The sequence below is a fragment of the Sipha flava genome, unplaced genomic scaffold (assembly GCF_003268045.1).
Source record: "Sipha flava isolate LNK unplaced genomic scaffold, YSA_version1 130_pilon_pilon, whole genome shotgun sequence".
Lineage (NCBI taxonomy): Eukaryota > Metazoa > Arthropoda > Insecta > Hemiptera > Aphididae > Sipha > Sipha flava.
Window position 1 is genome coordinate 1,903,118 of NW_020271756.1, and position 12,734 is coordinate 1,915,851.

Genomic DNA, 12,734 nt, shown 5'->3' on the forward strand with positions numbered 1-12,734 from the left:
TTATTTTAAATACTAAACCATGTGAAAGATAATTCAAACTTGTTTAGTAGTAATAATTTTCGTTATATTATAAAGCTCATTGTAAATAATTATTACGAACGCAAACAAATGTTTTTTTTATTTAACTCTAGATTTAATTTGCTATAGATTTATAGCATCATATTAATAAATACTCAATGTTCAAGTGTTATTGTATACTATTCGTTTATTAATAAATTAGTATTAAAATATATTTTCTGTAAAATTTCAATGTCAAAATATCGGTTTAAATATTTATTGACAGCGTTTTCAATCGTGAAAACTCTTAAATTAATTTAAATTAATTATAACTAGATATATCAATATTATTTTATTTTTAAATCTGTAAATTATCTGTACAATCATTTTTTTACAAATAACAACATGAATTATATAACAAAATAATTTCGGTGCACTTGTAAGTAAAAGCTTGTGTTGGTAGTAAGATGTTCTTAAATTAGCCCATACATATATAGGTTGCATCCACTTCACTTAGTGAAATCGCTAATTACATGAATTGGACATCCACTTCATGAAGTGTGTCAATTTAGTGAAATTTATGTTTTTCTATACAACGTGGACAATTTTTCGATTTTTTTGTAAAGTGGATAAAAGTAATATTATCTATACATATTGTGAAATATTAAATTTTTAAAATTAGCCGGCTACAATTAATTTGCGCTTATTTACCATATTTACCACTCATTTGCGTAAAATAACATTTTTCGAATTCTTTCATACATTTAATTATTAACTTAGTAATTAATTGTAGTAATATCAAATGGTCAACATTTTTGCTTTCTCAAGGACTTCTAAGGATCAATCACAAGTTTTATTAAAATTTATTCATGGTAAGATGGATGCACCGTGACTCCTCAATCGTGTATACCTTTTTGAGTTCTTGCCACCCATACCAGATCCCATGAGACCTTACAAATTCCAATTTTCCGTTAAAATTATTTATCCAATGATCCTTTTGTTAGACTAATGCATAGTTTAAATTATAATTATGTTGATATATGGCCTTACTCTCTGTAATTTTAATGTGTTTTGTTTATTTTTATTAATAATACTTTGTTATTACAATACTTATGTCATCTTATGTTATAATAATTACTTTTATATGTATTATTCATACTATTTATACCTACGTAAAGGCCGATTGTGCGTGACCACACAATTACCAATTACCATAAGTATATAGCTAATTTCATAAAAATTAAATGCTAATCTTAAATAATAATAAATAATAAAATTTAAAATAAACTAAATCATTTAAACAAAATAAAGAAATAAAATTGTCACTTTTATTGTTTAATGTCATATCAAATCATAAGATTTACAAAATCCAATTTTTCACAATATAGATAATATATATATATATATATATTACTTTTATCCTCTTCATGAAAAAGTCGAAAATTTTCCATATATCGTAAAAAAACATCAATTTCACCAAGTGGACGCGACATACATATCCCGATATAAAAAAAAAAAAAACTTATATATTAAGTAACTATGTGTTAGAAGTGGCGATAGTAATTTTCCTATGGTAAAACAAATTAACAAATTATTTTCAATTACAAGTATTTTTATATAATATATATTAATATGTAATATCTCATTGGAGTTTTCATAACATATTTATATGTTGTGCTGATTTTATGAGATGATTTTCTGAAACTGTGTGTTACATATGCATCATACAAAATTAGAATGTAGATGTTTTATATTTCCAAAGTATCGATCGATGTATTGATGGTCAAAGGTTTTAAAAACTGATTTCAATTTTACGTTAAGTATATTTGAGATCAAAACATTCTCACATTTTTTTTACGAATATTATCCATGAAAACTCTTTATTTCACATAATCAATTTACTTAGAACTAGGAATAAAATGAAATAAAGAATAAATTATACTAAGGTAAACATAATTATGAATTCATATCCGTTTTTTAAATCTTTTTGGTATAGGAAACACTACGATCTACATATGTAATGGAAAAAAAAGAAAGATATCGCTCCCGAACCCCTTTAAGTTAAAAATATGACAAGATGGATTTATTCAATACATAAGATGTTGGTTACACTTTTATCTGTAAATACATTTTAGAGCAGTAAATCTATAGTACACACACTTTATTATTTAATAAATTAGATATCAATACATTTAAATCACACATTGGAGCTATAGAAAGGTACTTAAAACAGTTAATTTATGGACATTCTTATGTTGTATAAAAAAAAGTTTTATTTTATTTCGTACAAATAATTAAAATTTTGGTTTTTAGATTCTGAGCAAAACGAAGAATTTATTGGTTTAACCATGATGTGTACTTTAGTTTATGTGTGTATATGTAAACGACTTCCACCAGAAATATTGCACCGATCATCATAATTGTAAAAGATGTTTTAAAGAAAATTATGTATAATTAATACTTTGAAAGGGTTCGCGGACAATTCACCGTGTGATAATTCACCGCGCGACTATTCACCGCACATAATTCACCGCGTTTACAATTCACCGCGTTTACAATTCACCGTGGTTACAATTAATCGCGGTAACAATTAATCGCGCGAAATTATTTATAAAATAATTAATATAGGACTCGTAAAAAATAAGATTACATATATAAAAATTATAGAAATATTATAAAAATTTATTAAAAAAAATTAAATTATAACATATATAAAAATTATAAAAATGTATGAAAAAAAACTACATTAAACATTTAGCTGAAAATTATGGGCTATGCCTCTTAAATAATCTTCTATTAATATATTTCTATAACTATCACATACTGTTTTTAATCTTGCAGCGAAGTCCTTATATTTTTTTTTCACTACTGTAGAATTACCTAATAAACATTGTTCAATTTGAATTTTATTTAATGTTTCTTCATTTTTGAACGCCTCAATACACTTCCAAATATTTGGATGAATCACATTTAATGTTGATGAAAAACTATTATGCCATCCTTCGACAGAATTGTTAGTTCTCGGAATATTTTCTTTTAAGTAAGCATGACAGTTCCATAGGCTGATTGGAAATAAGGCTGGTTTTCTTCTATTTCTGCGGTCTACTCGACCTATCCACGTGTCTTCAAAATAATTTGTCAATGGAGTTAAAAGCTCTTCATGTGTTGTATAATAATTAGTGTCCATCAAATCGTTGAAAGCCTGTTCAACATCATCTACTGGTACAAAACTAAGAGCGGTCATCATTCTTATTTGAAGAGCAAATTCTGAATCTTCAATATATTGTTGTTGAAGTCCAGTTTGCTGAACATGTCTCCAAACAGACTGGGTAAAATGAAAAAAACAACCTCGAATTTTCGTATCTGGAAAATGTTTTGAGATGGAATTCATGGTAGCTTTCTCGAAATCAACCATTATTGTTTCCGGGCTTAGTCCAGTTTTTATTGATTTCAATGCTTCAAATAAACGACAGTAAGTAGATTCCATTTTATTAGGCAATAATGCAAAAACTGACGGGAATACATTACTGTATTGGATACCATGGATCTGTAAAAAATCATAATATACACATTTATTAAATTTCTATATATTTCTATATGAATATATTTTTGATAAAATCTAACTTTTGTTACATATAATAATAATTGTATGTATTTGTTGCGTATCGCCAAGAAGACGGAATTATTATTATGTTATCATTATATTGTTATTATCTTTATCAAGTAAAAACAGGTTAAATACATTATTATGACAAGTGATAGATGCTATACGTATAGGTATAATATTATACTAATACTTCACGTTTATTGCACGAAATTGCAATTGTTCGGGACGACTAATCTTTATAATGTAAAGATTTACGATTCGTGATTTACGATAAGAATTTTTGGTTTGTTAACCTTTTATTTGAATATAAGTTTAAACTAACTAACTTTAGTTTAATAAAAATGTTACCGTATATATTTGTGTAAACAGTGAAGGTGATGTCGAAAATGTTCCATCTGCATACCAATGCTTACAGTTTTTCATAAGACGTAAATTTCTTTCGGTCGAAAATAAAAGTATTCGGTCTTCTCCTGGGCCACTATCATGCAACAAAAATGGATGTTCATCGTTTGTTAACCGATACTTTTGGGGTATCACTAAATCACTAAGTGATTTTGGGTTAAGTGGTATAGTCTCTTCCTCATTTCTTATCCTCCGAATCGTCCGTTTAATTGAAGTTAATTTTGGTAGATGCGCTGCTGCTGAACTTGTCAACTACAGAATTTATAATAGTATAACAGTTACAGTATAGAACATTTTAATTGTTCGTTTAAATTATATTTTGAATAAGTGAACTTACTGATGTCGAAATTAAGCCTATAACTGCACGTGGTCTCAAGTCGGGTCGTTCGATTGCTTTTTCTTTTAATTTATTCATTGCTATATTCACCTCAATTTTTCCAGAGTCCGGAACATGATTGTGAATTTGTTCTTTTATTATTTCATCATTTCTTACATGTAAACGTCCCTTGCATTTCATTTTTTGATAATTTTCACACTTCCATATTGATTTATTTAACCCTGATTTTTCGTATACATAAATGTACCCTTTAAAAGTCAATTTATCTCTACCCCGTTCACTTTTAATATATAATATATTCATAATCAACAATTAATTAATAAAAACTAACGACGTATTACGTATACTTACGTTCCGGACACGATTGAAACAAAATGTACAAAACGGCCAATAGATATAACACAATTATAATTTAAGTATGACATGTTTTCTGTATATTTTTAAATTTAGCTTTTAGGTTTGGTAACGTCAAACCCGAAGATATTTAGAGCAAAAACGAGTTTTACGTGAACACGTCTTATTAGATTTACAATCACTCAAGAGACTATGTCTACGTATATAATATGAACGTGTATATTATGTTACGATAAATTTTAGCCGCGATGAATTGTACCGCGGTGAATTGTACACCCGGTGAATTGTATTGCGGTGAATAGTCACGCGGTGAATTGTCCCGCGGTGAATTAAATGCGGTGAATTGTCCGGCTACCCTTTGAAAGTTACTATTTTCCATATTTTCCAAAAAGTTTCTAAATTATAGGAAAAATCTAACAAAAATGTATAAAATAAAAAAAATAACAGCAAAATGTACGTTTTACCAATTTTTTAACAAAATCATAGAGACTTGAAGTGTTCACTGAAAGCTAATTTTACTGTTTATTATAGATGATATAATTTTTAAAATATTTTTTTTAGCTATTTATAGAGTGTTGAAAATAATGTTTATTTTTAGTTTTTAAAACATGATTATTCATTAGTATACTATTAGTATATCATCCAGACTAATACAATCAATACATTTGTCCTTTATTTTTTTAATCTTTTAATTTTGGGTCTTGGAAAAGCATACTGAGATCGAATAAGTACCTATATTTCTATGTTTCAATAATTATGAGTTACTACGATCACAAATAATTATTAAATATGTACAATATACATTTAAGTTATAATTATAGTACGAGATAAAGAAAATTTTACATACAATAATTTATTGATTATTGCTTTAAGATTTATAAAAATAATACAACTAATTAAAGGACTTTCAATCTTTTTAATAGTTTTCAGATTTTTATCAATTGTTATCAAAAAAGTTCATAATTCAAGTTTTTAAATGCATATATTGTTATTGTTGAGTTCATTGACATCTAAGCCGTACGTGTATAATTTAGAGTACATTTTAATCATAAACCTCATTAAAATGTAGACAGTAGTTAAATAACAGGGTTGAAATAATATAATCCGAAATAGCATAACAATAGATACTAGATTATATGTAAAAGAAAAAATAATTACTGGACATTGAAATTTATGATAGCTTTGCAGGTGTGATAAAAACATTATTAAATAATATAAAACATATAAAATGTCAACATCATATCTAATGACCCAAATGGTTTATTTTATGATTAACTTTTAATTCTTAAAATTATAATTCAAAATTATCACAATTTATTATATCATATAGTCTATACCGAATACGTACTGAAATTAAATGGAATTTATTGAGCAATAATATACATATAAATATTTAACTAAAATCTCTCTTTCGGATGATTGAGTGAATTACACATTTTAATCAATTTTTGTACTGCTCACAACCTTTTACTAGAACATGAACTAAACACTTAAAAATAATTCTTATCTTTGTTCGTTTATGCTGATGAAGTTTCACAAACATGTATAAAACACATGTAAAATAACAATAATTCGTATAAATTACAAATTTCATAGTATATAACTCTTCGATTACATATCAATTCTAAATTCAGTAGATAATATGCATTTTGTTCACCAACTATTAATTCAATGATAAGATTAAAAAATATTAACAATACGTTAGCGAGATTAAAAGGTATATAAACTTGCTACTTAGATAAAATACGAATTTTATTAAGACCGATACTCCAGATTGTTTTTAAAAACATGACCTATTGACCATTTAATTTATAAAGGTTATTTTCAATGGCATGCAACACTTTAGTTTCTTAGTTTCATCTTACACTAATAGTATCAAAAGTTATGAATGATAATAAAAGGTATAATTTAGTCATCAGTAGAGTAACTTATAAATTAAAGAAAAATCTAACCAATTATTTAATAAATATATTCATATGAAATTTCACAAATACAATCAGTAAAATATCAATATTTTAACAATTTTTTTTATTCTAATGTATATAATACCCCACAACCTGTATTTTCAAGGAGCACCTAACACATAATACTTCAAGATCAAATACCTGAGAATAATAAAAGACAAAGAATTAACTTATAGTTCTTACTTAAAAGCCGAACACAAAGCACTTAAAAGAAGCCTACATTTACAACGCTACATATTAAAATCGAAACTAACTTCAAATAAAAATACTAAGTGATATTACGGCAAACGAATTTGGGGCGGTGCCAAACCTTTCCAAATCCATTCCATTCACACTTTTCAATTCATATCTCTTGGTGTCATCGCATCAGCCACAACAGCCCCCTAGTATATTTCAAATAACTACTTTCAAAATTACTTAAAAATAGAAAACGGTCAATCAATTAAAAAAGAAAAAAAAACAATATTATAACAATTTTCATAGTAAAGTCCAATTTTTTCTCACGTAGACTTTGTATTACATTCTTCTTTGAATAATAAAAAAATTATTAATAAATTTAAGTGAATTTAAATAAATGTTAACTTTTAGTCTTAGTTAAGATCCATATAATTACCTTCATACCGTAATTTTTTAGTACCGCTATAAATATCTGTAACAAGATATTTTATAGTTGAAAAAGTATTTAAAAATGTTTTTATTTTAAGTTTGATAGAAAAATGTTAAGACAGACTGGTACAATAATTACTCTTATTTGAATTTCAGTTTTAGATTAGGCTATTTTGAATTCTCATTATAAGGAATCAAACACGTTTTAACTTTCATAATTTTTTTTGTTAAAATAATGTGGATCAACGATTTAAATTATTTCAGAGTAAGTAAGTTTCATTTTAAGAGTATAATTAAAAGTATCACTCTGTTAAATTGTTATTTAAATAAAATTTTTATTAGTCAAAATTTCAAGCCCGTTTAAGTTCTTGGTCATAACAAAAAAATATTTAAAAAACAAATATATTAATAAAAAAAAAAAAAAATAAATAAAAATAAAAATATATTAATTTTGACGAATTGTAAGCCCACTATTTTATTATATTTTCAGTTTAGATTTATAAATTATAAACTATGATAAATACTTAAAATTAGGAAAATTTTTCTGAAGTTTTCAATAATTCCGTATAATAATCAAAAATTAAAATTTGTCGATTTAAATATAGGAATTAATACAGCAAATTATGCTACTCTAATGCTTAAATATGTGATGAATATAACGCTTATTTTAATAAATTACTACAGGAATGTTAGTAAATAGTTATATCTTGCATAGAATGATATATATATATGTTAACATTACCCGTAATATATATAACTAATATATTTTATTCCGAGTAGAAGAATTAGCACATAATCAAAATAATGTCGTAGGAAAATTAAATATAAATACAATATATTTCCAATATCCAATTTAATAAAATACTATGTACTAGCAACATAAACTTTTTGTGAAAATCAACTAACAACTTTAAGAAAAAAGAAAATAATAATTTTTCAATTATTCCTCGCTTTACCCATAACCTAAAACCACTAAAAGAAAAAAAACAAAATGAAAATTATGTAATGTTACTAACAATGTACGACAGATAATATTGTTTATTAGTGTTAAATGTACTTTAACATTATAATCTTAGTTATATTAGAATTAAAATCTAAGAAACTTATAGAAAAGTTTACGAAAAATAAAATTTGTGAACAGTAGATAAAGCATATAAAGCGATTAACTATAAGCAAAATAAAATAGCTTTCATAAAGGAAAATGAAGATGTACTGATTAACTAAAAATGGAAAATTAAGGACCTGGCCAAGTTTAAAAAAGTAAAAATTATAGACATATAATAATGCATAAAATTACTAAACATAAACAATCTGCTTTTAAAAGTAGCTTATTTGACTTAATGTCAATGTCATACTGAAAAAGAAGTTAAAACACTTTATTTTCTGATTAAGAACGACAAATAATTCAAAAAATGTATCGAGTGGAATCGGATGGCTACTTAACCGTCTAAACAAAATCATCGAACATCATTACAATTTATATTAATCCCTAATCATATTTACTTATTTATATTGTTTTATTTTATTTTTTAGAATTAATGACCAATATCAGTATTTATTTAATTAAATTATAAGCAATAATATGAAACTATATAAATAAAATAAGACAACAATTAGATTTCAATTATTTTGTGGTAATTCAGAAAATAAAACTCCAACAGAACTGAATTCATAGGCGGAAACCGAGGGAGGCTTGAGAGGACTAAGCCCCCCCCCAAGAAATGTAAAGTACAGGTTTTAGCCCCCCTAGCTCTAAAAATTGATAAGTGACTAAAACTACAGTAATTATTATAATTGTAAAATACATTTTTAATAACTGAATTAAAAAAAAATATTCTGTGATAAAAATTATATCAAATTCGTAAGATTTTACAAACTTATTGGCATGACTTGGAATGATCGTAATTAATGTAATATTAATAATATGTAATAATACGCACATTGGTTGTTTAATTTAATTAATTAATAATTTCCGTTTAAAATACCTACTCCAAAAATGTTTAAGATAAGGCACCTTATTTTTTTTTTTTTTTTAGTTAAATTGTTGAGTATATAAAATTGTCAAACTTTGTAAATGGCTTTGTTGAAATAAATAATTGTGTACAGGGGTACCTATATGTATAATTAGCAAATAATGCTTAGCCCCCCCCCCACTAATTTTACCAAATTTCCGTTTATGACTGAATTGTTTAATAATTTTTCATATTTATGAAATTATACTATCAAATGAATATTTATTATCGTTTTTGAGAATGTTCATTAATAAAATTAAAAACAACTGAAAAAAAATTTGAAAAGATTGTTACATTTCGTCCAGCAAATATTTATATTTATTTCACACGTAATTTTATGAGTATAGTTTAAAAATTTAATGCAAGGTTAACCATAAGATATCTTACTTAAAGCGATAAAAACCAAAAGATATGGCCCAACTACTAGTTTTTATATAACTTAATTTGAAGTATGGAATCACAGCAGATTAATTTCAAGATCGGTGATGGTTAAATTTTCCTATAAAATTATTTAAATGTTATTTTACTTAAACAGATTTAAGTAATAAAACAAAAAATTCACATTGAACTACAAAAGTTAATTTTAAAAAATTCCTTTACTTACGTAAAACGTGATACACATGAGTAAACAATTATTTAAAATTTAATATTTAACACATTTATTCTATCAGTATTTGCTATGAAAAATAAATAAGGTTTCTCAAATTCAAAATAATTGACTTTTGAACTTTATTCTATATTTATTATTTATAATTAAGAATAATATTTTATTAATTTTGTATAAAATTGTTTAAGATTAAAGAATTTATTGAATGCACTTATTTATTAGAAAATTATAATAACTGTAAATTAAGTATTTTTAATTTCAATAAACAAATGACATATAATTTAAATAATTTATTAATATAATTACTAATACTTACGATTCAATTTTTCTGGTAATATTGCAAATATGTGTTTTAACTTATTATATATCTACAAATATAACTACTAAAACTACTTCAAGTTGTACTAGAAAAAATAACAAAATTAAGGATTGGCCTCGGTATGATAATTTTAACGGTCCATGAGTGACGGATTCCTTTAAGATTGAGTCTGGTTATGATATGAAGTCGCGCAAAAAATCAGTATACATCGCATGTATTACAATTTGCATACAGGAGAAGACCGGATCAACCGGTTCGATTCCGTGTATAGGGGGCCCCCCGAGCGCATTAATACACCCCGAATCATCCATCAGTCCACAGTATTAGTTGATATAAGTAAAAAAGGAAAAAAAAAAGATAATTTCGCTATCCGGACAAATAATTACTGTATACGTGTCAAGTAACCTGAGGTTTCTACGAAAACATGATTAATTAGTCATAATAGCAAAGTTTCTAGAGTAAAATTTTTTTAAATACCTAAAGAGTTTTAAGTACTTGGGTTCATAACAATCATAAACATATTCATCGTAAAAAATTTTAATACTTTCATTTGAACGGTTAGACGATATTATGATGCACAAAATACAATAGGAACTCAAATTTTTATTTTAACTACCCAGTTATTTTAGTATTTTATACTTTATTTCAAAGTGTATTTATTCGATTTATAAGATACTCTCAGTGATAAAATAATTATTTTATGCGGGTTCTACAATCTACTCGGATCATTAACTATTATTATTATAATTAATGATATGTATTATAATAACCAAAAATATGCATAAACAAAAAAATAAGATAAAATTTCGTAAATCGTTATATGCATGTTAACATTAATATAATGGGCACGTTTTTCTTAATTTTGTGATTAAGCATTTAACATGCATGTAAAAATAATATTTCTGTGTAATGAGTTTTAAACTGATTTACAAGGTAAATAATTATAATATTATATTATATTATTATTATTATTATTATTATTATTATTATTATATTATATTATTATTATAATTATTATTATAATTATAATAATTATAATTATTATATTGTAATTTATAAGGTGTATAAAAATTAAAAATATTTTATTTCGTAATAAAAACAAAAATAATTTGATCAAAATCGATGTCCCTGTATTATGAAATACTGACGTAAAATCTATTATAACTCATCAGAAAAACGTTGTTATTTAAGCTATTTAATATTAATTGGACTATTCGTTCAAGATACTGGAAATATTATATCATAGTAACATTTAACTTACTATGATAGTAATGGAAATATATTTTTCTAAAGAATGTAATTAAAAACTTCTTTAACACTTCATTGTAACAGACATACAAGTAGCTAAGAATTATCATTATGAAAGTTTTACTTTAAATATTTATAATATTAATATAATGAAAGTTTGGGATTCATAATATATTAAGTATTACTGCTATCATTAAACAGAAACATAATTATTGTACGAGTTATCAAAGCTTTTTTACCCAATACTTAATTGTATCATTTTTAAAGATACCTACCTTCCATGTTTGCAACAATTAATAAAAATAAATAAATATATTTATACAAAACTACGGCAAGCAGTAAGGAGATTTTTTAACAATTACTGTCGATTGCATCCTTCTGAGTTCCGAGTACATCTCCAACATAAAGCAATGACATAAGGCCAAAAAGAGCAATAACTATAAACTTCTAATATAATTTTATACTCTAGTGTTAAATTATATATAAATTAACTATCGTTAAAGAATTGATTTTAAACTGAAATGTAGTTGTTGTAATAGTATTTTTTCAATAAAAAAAACCGTTAAAATGGGAGTAAAGGAAATAATAATTCACATTTTAATTTATAACGTTAAATAGCAGGTACTAAGTAGGTACAAAACTTATACAATATTTGTATTTTTTCCTACTATTTAAGAACTAAGGATTTCAAATAATTGGCATTATAACACTTGATATTCACAGTATACGTGAATATTTTTTTCGGTACCTCCTTTGCTTAACTTAGCTTAATGTTTTGTGTAGGGGCAGTTTTAAAATACGACTGTCAAATATTTTACCAGGCGACATTTTTCTACCACCAGGCCATAATTATAACAATACAAATTGAAATGTAGGTATTACGCTATGTTGGAGTTATTTCTTACCTTACTATTAGGGATGAAAAATAAATCTACAAAAAGAAAATAGCAAATAGCAAAAGAAATTTCAAAATTAAAATAAAACCCTATGCTCTCAATAGAACTTGTACTTCTTTTAGATTATTACCAAACAACTTTTTTCGTATTTAATATGCTGTTATGTAATCTAGATTACACTGTCATCAATAAGCCCAATTCAAGCATTAATTAATTCGTTTTAATTCTGATTCATCAGGCATCGACGCCAACATGAAATTGAGGCAGGCCAATTATGATATTTGGAAAATAGGGCCGCTAATGTATACTCTGCGTTACCTCAAATGGCGCCCATAGTTTCGTGACAATTTAAGTTCTAACACTACAGTAATTAATTTATAACTTC

General features: G+C 25.1%; 2 protein-coding genes across 2 annotated transcripts in view; both read right to left on the reverse strand.

The window, feature by feature from the left end:
- Window positions 1-12,734, reverse strand: part of LOC112694494 (myocyte-specific enhancer factor 2-like) — a 90,193-nt gene that overhangs the window by 73,455 nt on the left and 4,004 nt on the right. The window lies entirely within an intron of this gene.
- Window positions 2,744-5,128, reverse strand: LOC112694470. The gene is made up of 3 exons (XM_025569932.1): window positions 4,344-5,128; window positions 3,953-4,258; window positions 2,744-3,544 (listed from the first exon to the last, which is right to left on the reverse strand). The coding sequence occupies exons 1-3, from the start codon at window positions 4,644-4,646 to the stop codon at window positions 2,744-2,746; spliced, it is 1,410 nt and encodes a 469-aa protein (XP_025425717.1). The 5' UTR covers window positions 4,647-5,128.